The 19048-nt window shown below is 39.5% G+C and overlaps 1 protein-coding gene across 1 annotated transcript; it reads right to left on the bottom strand.

Annotated features, from left to right (window-relative positions):
- Nucleotides 1–1034: 1034 nt before the first annotated feature.
- lmcd1 (LIM and cysteine-rich domains 1) lies at nt 1035–17767 on the bottom strand. Its single transcript, XM_055050002.1, has 7 exons — nt 17231–17767; nt 9373–9446; nt 8234–8492; nt 5287–5436; nt 4764–4988; nt 1348–1566; nt 1035–1268 (listed from the first exon to the last, which is right to left on the bottom strand). Exons 1-7 carry the CDS (start codon nt 17255–17257, stop codon nt 1158–1160), a joined length of 1065 nt encoding a protein of 354 aa, XP_054905977.1. The 5' UTR covers nt 17258–17767; the 3' UTR covers nt 1035–1157.
- Nucleotides 17768–19048: the final 1281 nt, after the last annotated feature.

Below are 19048 nucleotides of genomic sequence, written 5' to 3' on the forward strand. Positions count from 1 at the left end.
CATGTCATGTTGGATTGCAGTAAACTACACAAAAAACATTCCAATGCATCTAGGAGACACCGCTAAGAAGTATTTTAATCAAAGCCATTTTCTTTGATAAAAAGTTTGAGTTGTGGGTGATCAGCATTGACATGCTAGTTGTTAGCCTATCCATGCTAATGGCCAGTCGATAAAGAAGGCAATTCATGCTAGTTAGCCTATCAATGCTAATGCTAGCAAACTAATGGGCAGTAGAGGAAGTATCCTGTGACCACAAGTGGGAACAATAATCATGACTGGTTTTAATGCCCCTGTAAAACCATTATAGATTAGATTTAAGACCTGTATAATGACAGAAATTTACAGAAGAAAGTTGTATATTTTGAGATTGCCCCTCCAACTTTAACCTTGTAGGTTAAGTTTGAAATTCAAAGATTTTGCACAGAATGCAACGAGCAATGCTGAAAATTAAAGTTTTCCAACTGACTGGCAATAAATTTACTTATGACAGATGCATAAACCTAGTTAGCTTGAGCACATTAGCAGCTAGGTAGCGGTAGCCTGAACCACCTGGAGTCATAGAATGCAATGAAGATTTCTGCATGTGACTCAAACCTTTGCCTGACAGAAAAGTCCTGTGACATAAAAATAACTATACAGAATATATAACATCAAACAGTCCTGCCATGACAAAATTTACAACATATGATTACAGCATTTAAGGCCAACTTAAATACATTTTAAGGCCTTAATTCTATGTACATAGATTTAAGACTTTTTAAGGATGCAGCAATTCCGTTATACATTTGATTTCATTGGTTTTATGATGTTTCCCTGAAATGTCACTTCTGGGCTTCCGTACAAAGCTGCTGTCAGGGATTTAAGAGCTGAGAGACTGAGAGGAAGTTCCTTCAGCCATTTTAAACACATTTCTGGGTGAGTCTCTAAGTGCTTGGAGGACAGTTTAATGTCCCTTCAAGTGTTTCATGCACTAATAAAACAGTTTTACCGTTTGTGTTGGTGGAGCCAGAAAATAAACAGCCTTACATGTCAGCTAGAAACATAAGTCAGCTCTTTATTGCTTAGGATTTACATGTTACAGCTGTCTACAAACAGAAAGAGCCATGTTAGACATGATTTGCAGTAATAATAATCCCATCTGCTTGTGATGCGTTTCGTCAGTGCTGACAGGGCGAATCCAGGCTCTGGCCGCACTTCCAGCAGCAGTAGTGTTGGGGATGCCACGTCCGTCCGTCTTCCGCCGTGATGAACGACTTGCAGAAGATGAGCTGAGGATAGAGAAGCAGCGTTGATTCAAAGACAGAGAGTGAAGAAAGGTTCATCATGCATTCAGAGCGGGCGCGTCACCTCGTCACAGCCGCAGCAGCGCGGCCACACCGACTCGCAGTAGTGCCGTCCGCAGAGCAGCTTCTGATTGGACCAGAAGTAGACCAGGTCCACCAGGCCGTGGCCGCAGTCTGAGCACACGAAGCAGGTGGGGTGCCACAGGGCGTCATGGTAACCTGCACGCTCCGCGTAAACAACCGGACTGTCCTTTGAGACGTCTCCGTGGCAACCAGTACACCACTTGGGGACAAAGGAACAAAAAAGTTTGAATTTGCAGCAAAACAGCTGGAAACCTTGATCACTGGAAACCTTGATCACTGGAAACCTTGATCACTGGAAACCCTGATCACTGGAAACCTTGATCACTGGAAACCTTGATCACTGGAAACCATAATCACTGGAAACCTTGATCACTGGAAACCATGATCACTGGAAACCATAATCACTGGAAACCTTGATCACTGGAAACCTTGATCACTGGAAACCATAATCACTGGAAACCTTGATCACTGGAAACCTTGATCACTGGAAACCTTGATCACTGGAAACCATGATCACTGGAAACTTTGATCATTGGAAACCATAATCACTGGAAACCTTGATCACTGGAAACCTTGATCACTGGAAACCTTGATCACTGGAAACCATGATCACTGGAAACCATGATCACTGGAAACCCTGATCACTGGAAACCATGATCACTGGAAACCTTGATCACTGGAAACCTTGATCACTGGAAACCATGATCACTGGAAACCATGATCACTGGAAACCATGATCACTGGAAATCCTGATCACTGGAAACCATGATCACTGGAAACCATGATCACTGGAAACCTTGATCACTGGAAACCCTGATCACTGGAAACCATGATCACTGGAAACCATGATCACTGGAAACCATAATCACTGGAAACCATAATCACTGGAAACCATGATCACTGGAAACCATGATCACTGGAAACCCTGATCACTGGAAACCATGATCACTGGAAACCTTGATCACTGGAAACCTTGATCACTGGAAACCATGATCACTGGAAACCATGATCACTGGAAACCTTGATCACTGGAAATCCTGATCACTGGAAACCCTGATTACTGGAAACCTTGATCACTGGAAACCTTGATCACTGGAAACCCTGATCACTGGAAACCATGATCACTGGAAACCTTGATCACTGGAAACCATGATCACTGGAAACCATAATCACTGGAAACCTTGATCACTGGAAACCATGATCACTGGAAACCATGATCACTGGAAACCATGATCACTGGAAACCTTGATCACTGGAAACCATGATCACTGGAAACCATGATCACTGGAAACCATAATCACTGGAAACCTTGATCACTGGAAACCATGATCACTGGAAACCATGATCACTGGAAACCATGATCACTGGAAACCATGATCACTGGAAACCTTGATCACTGGAAATCCTGATCACTGGAAACCCTGATTACTGGAAACCTTGATCACTGGAAACCATAATCACTGGAAACCTTGATCACTGGAAACCATGATCACTGGAAACCATAATCACTGGAAACATTGATCACTGGAAACCTTGATCACTGGAAACCATAATCACTGGAAACCTTGATCACTGGAAACCTTGATCACTGGAAACCTTGATCACTGGAAACCATGATCACTGGAAACTTTGATCATTGGAAACCATAATCACTGGAAACCTTGATCACTGGAAACCTTGATCACTGGAAACCTTGATCACTGGAAACCATGATCACTGGAAACCATGATCACTGGAAACCCTGATCACTGGAAACCATGATCACTGGAAACCTTGATCACTGGAAACCTTGATCACTGGAAACCATGATCACTGGAAACCATGATCACTGGAAACCATGATCACTGGAAATCCTGATCACTGGAACCATGATCACTGGAAACCATGATCACTGGAAACCTTGATCACTGGAAACCCTGATCACTGGAAACCATGATCACTGGAAACCATGATCACTGGAAACCATAATCACTGGAAACCATGATCACTGGAAACCATGATCACTGGAAACCCTGATCACTGGAAACCATGATCACTGGAAACCTTGATCACTGGAAACCTTGATCACTGGAAACCATGATCACTGGAAACCATGATCACTGGAAACCTTGATCACTGGAAATCCTGATCACTGGAAACCCTGATTACTGGAAACCTTGATCACTGGAAACCTTGATCACTGGAAACCTTGATCACTGGAAACCCTGATCACTGGAAACCATGATCACTGGAAACCTTGATCACTGGAAACCATGATCACTGGAAACCATAATCACTGGAAACCTTGATCACTGGAAACCATGATCACTGGAAACCATGATCACTGGAAACCATGATCACTGGAAACCTTGATCACTGGAAACCATGATCACTGGAAACCATAATCACTGGAAACCTTGATCACTGGAAACCATGATCACTGGAAACCCTGATCACTGGAAACCTTGATCACTGGAAACCATGATCACTGGAAACCATGATCACTGGAAACCATGATCACTGGAAACCTTGATCACTGGAAACCATGATCACTGGAAACCATGATCACTGGAAACCTTGATCACTGGAAACCTTGATCACTGGAAACCATGATCACTGGAAACCCTGATCACTGGAAACCATGATCACTGGAAACCTTGATCACTGGAAACCATGATCACTGGAAACCATGATCACTGGAAACCTTGATCACTGGAAACCTTGATCACTGGAAACCATGATCACTGGAAACCCTGATCACTGGAAACCATAATCACTGGAAACCATGATCACTGGAAACCCTGATCACTGGAAACCCTGATCACTGGAAACCATGATCACTAGAAACCATGATCACTGGAAATCTTGATCACTGGAATCCATAATCACTGGAAACCTTGATCACTGGAAACCTTGATCACTGGAAACCTTGATCACTGGAAACCTTGATCGCTGGAAACCTTGATCACTGGCGTCTTTGATTTTTTGGTTTTCTTAGAGGGGCTCTATTTTGCAAAATCCATTGCATTGTGCATGTTTTTATACTTCCATTTGGTTTTCAATTGCTTCTAAAGATACATATTAAAAGTACATCCAGCCATTTTTTGGCTATGCATAGTATTTTATGAAACAGGTCTGGACTGGATCCACACTAATGAACCGCCATCTTAGTAGGCAAGTACATCACCAAGCACAGATGAACCATGACTTCGAGTCCAACAGAAAGAAAGTATATTGACACTGTTGATCAACAAGAGAAATAAACATTGACAAAATCTCTGCTGATCAGAACCCTCTCGTATTGACAGATAAACAAGCCACTGTCTCATATGAGACAGTGGCTTGTTTATTGTTGTCAAAGCAACTCTATACAAATTTTCACATAAAATTTGTTTTTAACGTTCTGTATTTCCTTACATATTCATTTTTGTCGTCGGTTCCGTTCACAGCAGAGGAGGAGGTGCTGCGGCTCTGATTCTGGTGCTGCACGGCCTCTGCCTTCTCGCCGCGATCTTTGACCTCTTTTGCTGTCCGCTGAGCAGCTGCTTCTTTCAGAGCGCCGCCCTCTCCAGGTAAGCCGACCTCCCCGACTCCCAGAACCTCCAGTTTGAACTGTTTCACGAACAGAATCATGGCCGAAACCTGCAGGTGAATCAGTTAAAGATGACTTAGCCCACTTTAAGTCGCCTGGGTGCATCAGCGTGTCAAAAACATAGAAATATAAAAGGAGTACATTTTAACAAAAAATCTCAGAAATTTTTACATTAATCTCAGAAATTTTCTTCACAAGTTTTTTTACTTTTCAATCTCAGAAATATTAAAGTTTTTTTCTAGAAAATTTTTTAGATTAATCTTGAGAGTTTTTTTGGGGGAGAAATGAACTCCTCTTCTATTTTCCGCCCATAAATAGGCGGCCCCGTATTTATGGGCTGAGCCAAACCTCGTCCTCGCTGCCCAGACTCTGACACTTCATGGGGTCCTGATCGTAGGCTGGGAGCTGGCTGAGGAGATGCCTGCGGCGCTGCAGGGCTCCGGGCGTCCCAGAGACGGGGCGCTGGCTTTCAGGGAGCAGCTCCATGTACTGCATGGCCTGAAGAAACAAATATCCCAAATGTCCACATGTAAACATTTGACCTACAATGAATATTATGGAAATCTGAAGTTAATTTTTACCTTGCATTTTCATTTCTGACAATAAAAAACCTGAAATCCAGAATCTCACAAAATTTGAGCACTGTGAAAAGTTACAGCACGTTCACAGAAAGTTGTGTGGAAGCAAAAAGTGTGTCAAGCATTGTGTTGTTGACTTTCTGTAAAGTGATTGTCGAGAAGTGAATTACCACCATTTAAACAAACTGAAATGAACAGAATTTTATAGTTTACCAAATTAAAAGCTTTGTGGACAAATCTGATAGTTCAAAAAGAAACAAAAAAATTAAGTTTCTAAAAATATTAATGAAAATGAGCACAAATGCAGTGGTTTTTTGGGGTTGTTTTATTTTTTGGTGTAGTTATAGACGCTTTGGCCTATTTAAAGTGATAGAGTCTGGGTTTATTTTCAGTTTATATCAGGGGGAACCAACGTGCGGCCCGAGGGCCATTTGTGGCCGTTGGACTGATTTTTTGCGGCCCACAACTGCAGTTCAAAAATTATCTTACAAACACAAAATATAATTTTTTTTAATAACCAGGCTTTTATAGAAATAGAACCATGTTTATTTAGAGATTTTACAGAAAAAGGGACTTAGCTGCACAAATTAAACAGCTTTTATTTTGTTAAACTTGGTTAAATAAAACGAGCATTTTAAAAGAAAGTGATCCAAAAATTCATATAACTGAGAATAAATTTGCTCAATCATGCCCAAAACTTTGTTGAACTTAAAATAAAAAACCTTTTTATGTTTTGGAGCTATATAATGAATATGATCCTGTTCCTACACAGGAAACACCAAGAAATCTGACTATTTTATGGTTTTATGAAATGAACCCGTAGTTTTTCTAGTATCTTGGTTCAGTTTCAGCTGAAACCTGAGCAGCAGGTTTCAGTGTCGCTCTCTCCAGGTGTTTTTCTGAGACACAGCTGTGTGTCGTCAGCTTGTTTCGCCGCTGACAGACGGTGACTAACAGTCTGGAGTTAGCAAGCCGAGTCCAACCCGGTCGAGGCAGACACCATGTTTCTCTGCTGGGTTTGGATCCGTCTCTCAGCTGCAGTGTCATGTAATTACAGGCTGGGCTGATTTTAATGCAGAGCAGACAAGAAGAAACAGCAGAGAAATACATTTTGGTTCTTCCAACAAAGATATGAGTAAAAAAAAAACACTTACTCAAGCAGTTTTAATTTACTTCTCTTTTAACACAGGAGAGTCAAACAAATTTTTATTTTGGGCCACAAGAATGTCTCTAAGGGGTAGAAAGTAACAACCTTTTAACAAACTGTTAAAATTTTAATGACTCCCATTGAAATTAAATGAGGTAAAACTTCAGATGAAGGGCATTAAAAGAATCAACTTTGCATTGTTTGGTAAATAATGACATCTATTTGTAGAGTCTAGAGGGCGCAAAAAAACTTCTGGCGGGCCGGATTTGGCCCGTGGGCCTTGAGTTTGACACACTGACCTTATAAATCTAAAAGGATTCATTCATTACAGTTTGTTGTGAATTTCTGTGTGTAAATAATGTAACCAGCTTCCAGATATCCAAAAGGATCCTGTCTGCTGTAGGTAGCAGCGGTGGCCTCATCTTTGCTTTTTTGGAGATTATTTTCTGCTGAAGCCTCCAAGCCGTAGCCTTCAGGCTCACTGGACAGGATTCAGCTGCTGCACGTCTACGTTTGTGGTTCTCAACCACACTTTTCCTAATTACAATTTCCACAGTTTTTCTGGAGTTTTGCTCAAAACCTTCACCTCCAGTCTGACATGCTGGACTCGCTGTGTTTACCCCCTCTGTTTATTTGCAGGCTGTTTCTCTGGTGTTTTTAGATAATTTGTTAACGGTTGTGGGTCACTAGCGTGTATACAGTGTGTGTAAACTACAATTAGCTAAAAAGCTAAAGGCAGCTAAAAGCTAACTAAAGCTAAGGCTTTAGCTCGTGTTGCTCTTAGCTGATCAGTAGCAGATGTTAGATTCATATCAGATTCACTGTCAAACTTGTAACTGTATCGTTTTTACTCAGAAGTGTTGGCTATGAACATGGCTGACTTTTAGGAAATGAATGTGCGAGTTATTTTAGGGTAAAAACTGGCTTCAGATTTCCATGCTATTTCTTCTGGCTATATGATTATATGTGGATGTTTAGCGCTAATAACGCGCTGCATGCTGTTTGGGATTTCACTATTTTAAGACAGTATAACATTTAAATAGTGGAGAGCAATGCTAACTAAAACATTAGTGACGCTAAACCTAAAGCACAAATAATAAAAATGAGTTCCACTAACATTAAACACGGTATTTAGCAGAAGCTAATGCTAAAGTGCTTTTCAACACATTGACATTTAAATATGGTGGGCACCGCCAAGTGAAAGGTTAGCTGCGCTATATCCAAAGCCTTATTATAAACATTAGTTCCGCTAATGCTAACGTGCAACTCAAATGCATTATTTAGCAGAAGCTAAAGCTGATATGCTCTTCACCATGTTGACATTTAGATATTGGTGGGAACTCTTAGCTCTAAAATTAGCTGGCTAACCCTGAAGGATTGATCATAAACATTAATTCTGCTAGCGTTAAATGCGATATGAAGCTAATGCTAAAACTTTTTCAATTGAAACAAATACAACAACAATATAGCAGAAATGAAATGTTCTTCAAGAACAAGAGGAACGACGTCAGGATGACGTAGAATAAGGAAGTGACAGAACATTTCTGCCTCATGTTCTGCTGAGTCTCACCAGTTTCTGGTTGAGTCCCGCCGGCGCCCAGTCATACGTGGTGGTGTTGAAAGTCGGGTCTTTGCGCGACACCACCGGGTTCGTCACAATCATTCGGTTTCTCTTGTACACGCGAAGGCCTCCGCCACCTTTGACCTTTGCGGTTAGGTGGGAGCATGGCGAGTCTCCGAGAAGGCGTCCCATCCGCTGGTCGTCCTCCGCGTCGCCGTCCGGAGCCGCGTGGTTGACCGTGCTGCACCCGCACGCCACGCAGGCTTTCCTGGACAGAGCCCCGCACAGAGGTCATCATCTTCCAACAGGTTTAATTTACGATTTTCATTCATTATTTATTTAAAAACAAGATTGAGATGCCTCTGATAATATTGTCTATAACAGTTGCATATCAGCATAACAGCTGCCATGTTGATTCCCAGAGGCCAAAGATTTTAACAAGTAGCGTCCAAGTAGCGTCCAAGAATTGACTTAAGTAAGACTGAAAAGGCTTTTGGTAAAAGGTCTACTCAAATCAAAACATCGATCTTTTACTGTTTAAAACTATAAAGTTATGTGGAAATTTGGGTTTTTGAAAGACCAAAATGATTCACATAAATAACAATTATTAAGCAACAAAAATCAGGCCAAAGAAATGAGTTATTTTCAATGAAAAACTTCTGAAACTTTAACAGAAACTGCAGATATGTGTTTGTTTCTGGTTAAAATATGTTGGTTTTTTATCAGTGGGAAGAAAATCCAAAAGTTGAACTCGAGGAAGAGTAGAAATACTTCATGCTGGAATTACTCAAGTAAATGTAAAAGTACAGAGTAGTAAAATTACTCCTAAAAGTAACTTTTCAAAAAGTGCTTTTCAACAGATTAACATTTAAATATTAATGGGTTAGCATTAGCTAAAACCTTAGCTGTGATAACCCTGAAATTATAGGTATTAATTTTTCTAATGCTAAATGCTAAAGGTTATGCAACTTCTTACTGCCCAACTCTGTTCACTCCTATCGTGTGTTGATCAATTTGTTTGCAGAGTAAATGACTGCCAACAACAACTTTTGTGGGATTGTCGCTGTGATTTTTTTTTCATTCGTCTCACTGTTTTTTCTTTTTGTTGGCAAAGTAAAATAAAAAAGCACAAGATGAAGCAACTGTACCTCCAGGAATGAGGCTGAAATCCAGAGCAGCTGCTTTTACAAACCAGACACGCCCCTGCACCTCTGAGAGACATCTGAGAGGAGACACAGAAAAACAATCAAAACCTCACTCCACGTTTCGACTATGTACGTGTTTTAAAACATCATCATAAATATTCAGAGTTTTAAAGATTTGGGAACAGAACAGGGTAAAAACATAGCAGCATAGCGAGGAATAACAAGGCCAAACATCTGGAAAGGAACAAAGTTTGTTTACTGAGGAGAGATAAAAGTCCCTTGAAACACGAAAACAACTTGACTTGTAACTTGGGTTATTGAAACAGAAAGTCCACAGGCTGTAGCTTCACCATTACATTCTGCACAAATTGATTCTCATCTCCCTGTGGTGCTTTCTCCCATTCAGATCAATTTCACTTTCATTCTGACCAATCAGCGTCCAGAAGGAGAGTTGTGAACGATAGCATTAATTTTCTGCTTTTTTTGCTTTTTGATTGTGATCTGCCTGTGGTTGTAGTTTGGTGATGTGGACAAAGTTTGTTTAAGGCCTGATAGTCCGGTAGATTTGGTTCAACTGGATACCAAAACATTTGTAACATTTTCAGCTGTTGCGGTTCTCTTTCTTACAAACGATTCAAGCAATCGTTCTTCAATAGTTTTGGATGCAGGCTTTTTGCATGTTTTAAAACAGAACCATTTCCTTTCAGAATGAGTTGTTGCAGGGCCTCTTGTCTTTTCTAGCAGCCATTATGCAACAAGAAAACCAGATGACCAAATGGGCAGAGATCCACTCAGGTTGCTGGTCTGAGCTTTGCTGGGGCTGCTAGGTAAAGCCACAGTGCCAGTTCTATATAAAGATACAGTAGCTAAAAGCTTAGCAAGTCCTAATATACTTTATTGATCCAAAGTAGAAATTGCTTTGTTAAAGAAAAACTCCTATCCAAAGTGTGAAATATTAGTAAATATAAATGTAAAGTCAAAATAATTTAGAAATGACCTAAATATAAAAAAATTAAAAAAAATGGGGAAAAAAAAACATGAAAATAATTGGGAGGATTTTGAAAAAACAAAAATTTCAGACATCAAAAACATAAACATATTGCCCAAAAATAAGCTGGGTGATTTTTATTTATTTATTTATTTAAGTTTTATGATGTTTTATAAGGAGTAGAAACACAAGTGGAAATATAAAAAGCAAAATGTGATTTTTTTTATGAGTGAACAAGATAGAGCTGCTTGTTTGAAAAGCATTTTGTTCTCCAGCACAAACAAGACGTCAGGACTAACAACTCCGACTCCCTTCAAAGCCTGAGGAGGCATTGATAAAGGTGTGTGTGTTTCTGTGTGTGTGTGTGTGTGTTTCTGTGTGTGTGTGTGTGTGTTTCTGTGTGTGTGTGTGTGTGTGTGTGTGTGTGTGTGTGTGTGTGTTTCTGTGTGTGTGTGTGTGTGTTTCTGTGTGTGTGTGTGTGTGTGTGTGTGTGTGTGTGTGTGTGTGTGTGTGTGTGTGTGTGTGTGTGTGTGTGTGGGAGTGTTAGCTGAGACATGAGGCTTGTTTGGTGAGTCTTTTCTCCGGGTGTGGAGGCAGCAGAACCGAGGCCACATATACAAACGGTGTGGTCAGGGCGGATGACCTCATCGCTCCACCCAGTGACGGTTCCTGCTAACATCACTGATCCCCATCTGCAGCGCTGACTGTGTTTTATTAACCCATGATTCAGGTCTTACTCTCATTTCAACCATTCATGATTTCACAACCAACGTTTTTAGGTGCAAAAATAAAAAAATATATATTTATATTTTTACCTCCTTTGACAATCAACACTACTTAATTTTAACAATTTCAAATTGAAGTTAAATGTAATGTCTCAATTTTAGCAGATGGTTGATTATTTGTTTAAATTTATAAGATTAAAGTAGTCAGAAAATAGCTATTTTCTAACAAAATTAACTTATAAGTTCATTTTCAGAAAGATATAGGAGCTTGTTTTAAGCCAATTATTCCATAACATTGATTTAAAAAATATTATATTTCCAGTGGCAGATTATTAAACTCATAATAAGACATTTTTCCCATGTTATAAGTGAAATAATCTACCAGTAGACCTAGAACTGTTTTAATCAAGCTCCTATTTATTGCTGAAAAGTTACTGGTAGATTAGTTTTGCCTTATTTCAGTGCACAAAGATATTTGCACCAGAAATACTTTTGTACTAGATTTTATTTTTTGCAGTGAATAAATTAAGAATCCATTTTTCAAAAGGTTATTGATGTCCATTTCAGTCAGTTGAAATTGAATTTGTCATATTTTATAAAAATCAACATGATTAATTAATAAAAATGAATGATAATGAAAATTGTTTTGAATTACTGACTAAATGCTATGAAAAAAATGTTTCTTGATAGTAGTTTTGAATGAAACATTCCTGCTTCCCTGCTTTTGTTTACTATATTTACAGCAAATTTAGTTTTCCAAAACAAAGTTAATGACCCAGAAGTGATAATTTTCTGTTTTTAAGACGTTCAGCCATGTCTGTAGATCATTCAAGCTGTGAGAAAGTGAGAGAGAGCAAGGCGTTTTAAGTGAAGTGATCTGTACCACTAATCAGATAACATGACTGAAAAATGACATTTTATTTAAAAAATTGTGAAAAATTAAAATTTAATACCAAAAGGAATGAAAGTTTAAATCAAGCTCTTGAATTTTCCCTTGGTTACATTCACTGAACTTGAATCTCCATTTTTTGCCAGATTACAAAATCTGTTATTCCTGGATCACATCACCTCATTAAGCCATAACGGAGCCACTCTATGTTGGACTATTCCGGTTTTTAGAAGCTGATGTGCTACTTATAAATCAAAAATAGGAACTGTCATCAGGTTTCTTAGCAGCTCCAGAAATACCTAAACATGTGAGATGACAAAGAGACTTTAAAGCCTCTGGCAGAAAACCTGACAGGAAAAACAATCTGCAGCTTTTTGTCTGGGAGTCAGCGCACCTGTCCGTCTGTCAGCAGGTGATACCATCGCTGGTGTTAGCGGCTACAGAACGACGGACACAACAAGAGCTCAATAGAAACCAATCCTGGACAGAGGGATTTGGTCCAGGATTAACGCTCCTCAAACATTTCCATACTTAGATCTAACCTTCTAAAAATGAAAACATGGCATTATTATCTACATATAATTGTCTGTTGTGTCATTGCAGATGACACAACTGTATTTTATTCAGGAGAAAATATTTAGAATTTGCTAGTGGTGGAAGAAATTACCGCAAAAATGTAAAATTGGTTTTATAACAACAGATTATCCTTAACTACTAATAAAATAAACTGGAAAATTTTGTGGCATAAGAAATATTTGCCGATGCTGAAGAAGTCAAAATATAAAAACAAAAATAAAGTTTTTGCATATTTGTAATGCAATGCAGGTTACAAATGAGCATTAGAGTTCAGCTATGATATATTTTGCTGAATATGGTCACAATATTATCAGAATGAAGATGCAATTTTACCAGAAATCTTAAAATTACGAGAAAATTATAAGAAAACTTTTGGATGATTACATATTTTATATATATTTATTTTGTTAGAGCCCTCATAAAATTATTACTTTCCTAATATTACTACTTTAGTCTGATAATATTAAGACTTGTATTAAATTGACTTTATTCTGTTATTACTATAATGTTATTCTTGTAATATTATGACTTTATTCATGTCTTATAAAAACATAGATGGCAGCTTGACTTTTACATTTTGTTGTAGAGTTGACCTAAATAATACTACGACAATATTTTTTAACCTTTATTTTACCAAGATAAAAAAAACCACTGAGATTAAAAACTAATTTTTAATAAAGTCCTGGCCAAGAGGCACCAACAGATTTAGCACCTTTTTGTCTCTTCTACTTCCTAAATGGCCAGGCGCTTTTTAAAAAACCTACTGAAAACCATTTTTGTAGATAAATTAATGTTTCTTTTGTTCCTGGGAAATGAGCCTTTTCAAAAAACCTGAAGAATGGAACATCACAAATCATGCTGCCCGTCACCTAGCAACCCCGGCGGAACTCTGCCCGTCACCTAGCAACCCCAGCGGAACTCTGCCCGTCACCTAGCAACCCCAGCGGAACTCTGCCCGTCACCTAGCAACCCCGGGCGGAACTCTGCCCGTCACCTAGCAACCCCAGCGGAACTCTGCCCGTCACCTAGCAACCCCGGCGGAACTCTGCCCGTCACCTAGCAACCCCGGCGGAACTCTGCCCGTCACCTAGCAACCCCAGCGGAACTCTGCCCGTCACCTAGCAACCCCGGCGGAACTCTGCCCGTCACCTAGCAACCCCAGCGGAACTCTGCCCGTCACCTAGCAACCCCGGCGGAACTCTGCCCGTTACCTAGCAACCCCGGCGGAACTCTGCCCGTCACCTAGCAACCCCGGCGGAACTCTGCCCGTCACCTAGCAACCCCAGCGGAACTCTGCCCGTCACCTAGCAACCCCAGCGGAACTCTGCCCGTCACCTAGCAACCCCGGCGTAACTCTGCCCGTTACCTAGCAACCCCGGCGGAACTCTGCCCGTCACCTAGCAACCCACTCACTGCCTTCAGCCTTCTGTCCTTCCTGCTGTTTCTCGGCAGGCGAATGTTTAGACAGCTGAACTAATCCACCATCATAACGGGACAAAAACGAGACTCGTGTCTGAAACAGGGTGTGAATGATCAGCCTCTAATAAAACAAGTTCAGTGGTGAAGGCTTGTTGTCAAAACAGCTTCAGCAGAACAAAACTGTAATTACATTCCTCTGGAGTCGGCTGACTGGCAGCGGCACAGTCACTTTATCATAATAACACTGCGTTGTGTCATTCTGGAAAATTCTGACAATAAATCATCTTTTTTATTTATTGATTAGACAATAACAATGTCATAAATACACAAACTCTTGACCAAAATTCATGCTAAATTTGAAATGTTTTTAATAAACGCTGCATCTGATTAGAAAGTCTCAACATTTCAATAGTTTGGGCAATGAAGCCGCGTCCTTCCACGTGTTGCAGATTTTATTTAGTTTTTGTCTCTTTATAAGCGCATTGTTAAACAATAAAGAGGGAAATAGAAACCTCTCTTCTGGATTAAATAGCTCAGCGTTTCTATATTTAGGAATCGGATAAGGCGAGCATTTAGGTGGGGTCACTCTCAGCCAAGTTATTTTAAATACGTCAGCTATGAGAGGAGGGAAACGCAGGAAACGCAGAGAGATAAGAGGCTGGAGGTCACAGGAAAGGCAGGACAGCAGTCATGGATCCTCTGGGCTTCATGTTGGTCTGGAACTAAAACAAAACCCAGATAGAGTTTCCAGCAGCTATTTAAAGGTGGAGCGAGACAACGATCAAGGTATTGTCCTAGAGCTCATAGCTTCTAGCTCAAAAAATTTACTTAAAAGCTACTTTGTAGGATCCAAAATGTAATAACTATTCCTGCAGCTTCGATTCTTTCATGCATGTTTGAGAAATCATTTAATCTCCATGGCAACCAAACAGCTGAGCAAAATGCATGAGTGGCCTTAGCCCCGCCTTCAAGGCACATCTCCTCCTCAGAGATGTAGTTTCAGAGCCATTTTCCCTTCCTCACTCAGCTCCTTCAGACTAGCCAGCAACAATTAGCTCATTACAGAAGCTACGTCTAAATGCAACGCTGTCAGTCGTTAAAGGGTTAACCGAGGACTTCCTGAAGGCGGAGCTTCAGAAAAACCAGGAGTTTTTAATGAGACACGGGTCCAATTTCAAGGCATTAAATTGGGAAGTAAAATTTCTATTATGTCATACTTGATATATATACTTGTAGCATTTTTATATCGCATTTTTATAACAAGTGAAGTTAAAACAGTTACTTGATTCTGCTATGAAATGGCACTACATTATGGTATCTCAATATGGTGTTTGTAATATGGTCTGACAATAAAAAAAAATTGAATTCCTGAATTCTAATATTGACCCTTTTCTAAATTTAATAAAACAGATTTGGCTGCAGCGAAGTCGGCTTTTAAGAAAAAGTTTGTGGATTGATGTGGTTCTACTTATTATTAAAGACAAATGCTTCTGCAACATTTTCCATTGTAGGAAAATTATGTCAGTAATAATTTTACCCTAATTAGAAATAAAAAGTGTCCACCTGCTCCAGCCACCTGCACTGGATGGCTCAATTTCGCATCTCTCCGAAAATGCATTTATGGGCCACAAAAAATCAGTCTGAGGGCTACAAATGGCCCCCAGACCACACTTTGGACATCTCTGGATTGGCCCAGTGGACCATTCCCTGCTGGGAGTGCTGGGAGTTATTTCCATCATGGCGGTGGAACATTTTAAAGCTTCTGGGCTTAAACAAACAGATAAACATCAACAGGTGGCGCTGTCCCGTCTGGACCTCTGGACGGGTTGCTGGCCCAATGACGGGCTTCAAGCTCCAACGTTAAACTGTGGTGTCGTTTAAAAGACAACAGAAAAATGACTAAAAAAAAATATTTTCTTAAATCCTAATGTATTCTTTTTATTTTATAATAATTTGTCTTTATTGAACAGCAAAACTAAATATTTTAACTTGTAACTTTTAATTATTTTGTAAGTTTTAACAAATTAATAAAAGTTTTGTTACCATTTTATTTACAGAGATGTAAAATAACAGTTGTACCTTTAACAGGCTGCAGAATTACTTCAGGTGTATCGCCTGGCTCCTGCATCGGCCCACTGGGGTTTTCCAGGCAATAAAAATAATGATGGACAAGTGAAGAGCTGTTCTATTCTATTCTATTCTATTCTATTCTATTCTATTCTATTCTATTCTCAGTGAGTTTGTTTTAGCATAAAGCAAGTAGAAAATAAAAGTTTGCTCTGAAGAAATAGTTTTTTTAAATTAAAGATAGTTTAAATTGCTTTGCAACTTTTTGCACTTTGGATTCACTCTTTAGTGCCGGAGGGCCTCCTTGCCATCACCCTAATCTTCAGCGGCGACTCGAAAACATTAATACTACTACCAGTCAGAAAAAAAGATGTTTGTAAAATTAAAAGATAACTTAAATGTATATGTTTTAGCCCATACAAAATGTGTGCATACAGTTCTTATTTTAAAAAATCCTTTCATGTTTTTGCTATTTAACTTTTAATTAATGGATCAAACGTATCAGCAAAATGTCAGAATGAATATGATATCACTGCAGATAGTGAGAGGATGTAAGCTTCTAGCTGTAAACGTAATTAAAACAAGTGTTTTACCTAAATTAGAGGATACTGAACTGACTCTGGATTTTATTGTTTTCAGAAGGTAAACTTGGTTTTATTATGCTTCTCTGAACAGATTAAAACATATTTTACATATTTTGTACAAAATCATTCTTGAATGATGAGATTTTAGTCTGATCAATTCTGCCTATTTTGTACAACTGTACAGCTTTGAAAAGCATTTGTAGAGCCTCCTGCACAACCAACAAGAATGCAGGAAGTGGTTTCAGGATGGAAAGTCAACTATCCAGCAGCCATTGTAAAACCAGCTAACCAAACGTGTTGGAGCTCAGCTTGGGTTGCCAGGTAACAGTTTTAGCTGGAGTTGCTAAGTATACAATTAGTAAGTTTTTGAAACTGCTTGTTTTCAGACACTAAAAAATATTTCTAAAGCTGTTTTTAGAAGCAACAGAAACCAAAATGGAAGTACAAACATGTGCTAAATGAATTTTTAATCAGCTAAATTTTATCCTTAAATAAAATTAAAGTTTACTGGCCATAATGAAAATGATTTCCACCAGCAGGAGGAGACGCTACATCCCACCAGCCTGACTGACCCCTGACCTCCACATCTGGCCGTGTCTGAAGGTGTCCATACCTTTTCCAAAGCTGCGCTCGGGTCCATGTTGTCCTCCTGTTCCTCGGCTCTCGCTGCCTCTGCTTTTCCAGAACAATGAGACTTTAAATTCCTCTCCTGTCGACCACACTTCCTCTCTCCCCGCCCACAGTCGATCCCGCTGCCCTACAGCAATTTTCAGACGTCTGCTCTTTCATCCACTCACTGCCTCTGACTAACTGTCTCTTTTTTGACTAATTTCTGTCTGGAAACTCAAATCAACTCAATAACTTTGCCTTTCTTGTATTTATCTATAATTTTCCACCCTTTTACTTCAGTTTCTCCCCAACACTCCTGATTTGTCCGGCTGCCAGCTCTTCTTCTCCACCCTCTGCAACATGAACCCAGCAGGTTTCTTCGCCTCCTGATTTTGCTCCAACATGCAGAGGGGAAAGTCAAACTTAAAGCTTCACGCTGCTCTCTTGAATATGGCGAGTGCTTGCCGTATCGTTAGTGGACCTGCAAACCAGCAAGGTTTTTAAAGTGGCCCTCTGCTGGACTGCAGGACCACCTGGGGCAGTGAGGCAGGACCGGACTGTTTGTGTTTTGAATAAAGACTGAATGACTCTATTCTTAAACTATTACAGCCAATCAGAAGAGAGCAAAAAACTCCTCACCCAATAGGAGCTTGAGAAATCTGTCCTCCTTCTATCCAGTAGGTTTTCAGTTCAACTGAGAAGAAAAATTGATGAAGAAAGAAGCAGAGAAACTAAAAACTAATTAAATCTCTCTGTAGAGACAAACCAGAACCTTCAGAGACACATAAAGATAGTTACAAAGTCGGCCTTCCATCACACATTTCCAGGATTAAAGGAGTAATATCCCAGCAAGATCTGGAGAAATACATCTATGTGTTCATATTTACTGTTGATTACTGCAACAGTGTCTTCAAAGGTTTGTCTAAAACCGGTCAGCTGCAGCTGGTCTAGAATGCGGCTGCTAGCTTTCTCACTATCCTTCTGTTACTTTATAAGTGTGTTTTCTGCAGTGTCTGGTCCGCTTGGCGTTCACCGCACCAGTGTTCACTTTAACCGAACTGAGACCGCGGAGACTAGAGTTCGATTAGCATTCACACTTCAACAACAGAACTGGACTGAAACCGGATACAAGTATTGGAGTTCAATCAAAGTGGACTGAACACTGCTGGTGTGAACGCACCAGCCATCAAAATACTTTAAAATGTGTCAACCTTCCAGATGTTCCAGGTCTTCTGGTTCTGGTGTCCAAACCCAAAACCAGAACCAAACATGGAGAAACAGCATTCAGCTTCTATGCACCACAAATGTTTGAATCATCCTGCTTTTCTTTATATTCTTCTTCCAGGCAACAATCTGGAGTTAATTTTACTGGAGCATTTATTTGAATTTTAATTCCTTTTCAACTCACAACATGATCACTTAAGAAGATTTTTATTATTTTTAACTCACTTAGTTCTGATTCAATGTACCGTTTAGAGAAAAAGGTCAGTAAACCAGTGTAGTGTCAATCTCTCATGCTCTCTGTAATCAGCAGTTTGTTATAAAGAGATAATTTTCTTTCTACTTCAATAAAGGGATTACACAAAAAAACAAAATAAATGTTCACTTTGAGCTGAACTGAACTGACTAAAACTAAACCACTGGACATACAAAACTATTTATACTTGTTTAACTTTTCAGATTTTGTCAATTGCAGCTCCAGGTCTTAGTGTATTAGGTTTTTATGTGATATAGAAAATAGTTAGAAAGTCTTCCACCAGCTTAATATTTCATCTCTAGAGACTGAAATATTTGCTTATTTGTTTTCTATTTAGATCACAAA

Source organism: Poeciliopsis prolifica, unplaced genomic scaffold (genome assembly GCF_027474105.1).
Source record: "Poeciliopsis prolifica strain line A6 unplaced genomic scaffold, Auburn_PproV2 SCAFFOLD030, whole genome shotgun sequence".
NCBI lineage: Eukaryota > Metazoa > Chordata > Actinopteri > Cyprinodontiformes > Poeciliidae > Poeciliopsis > Poeciliopsis prolifica.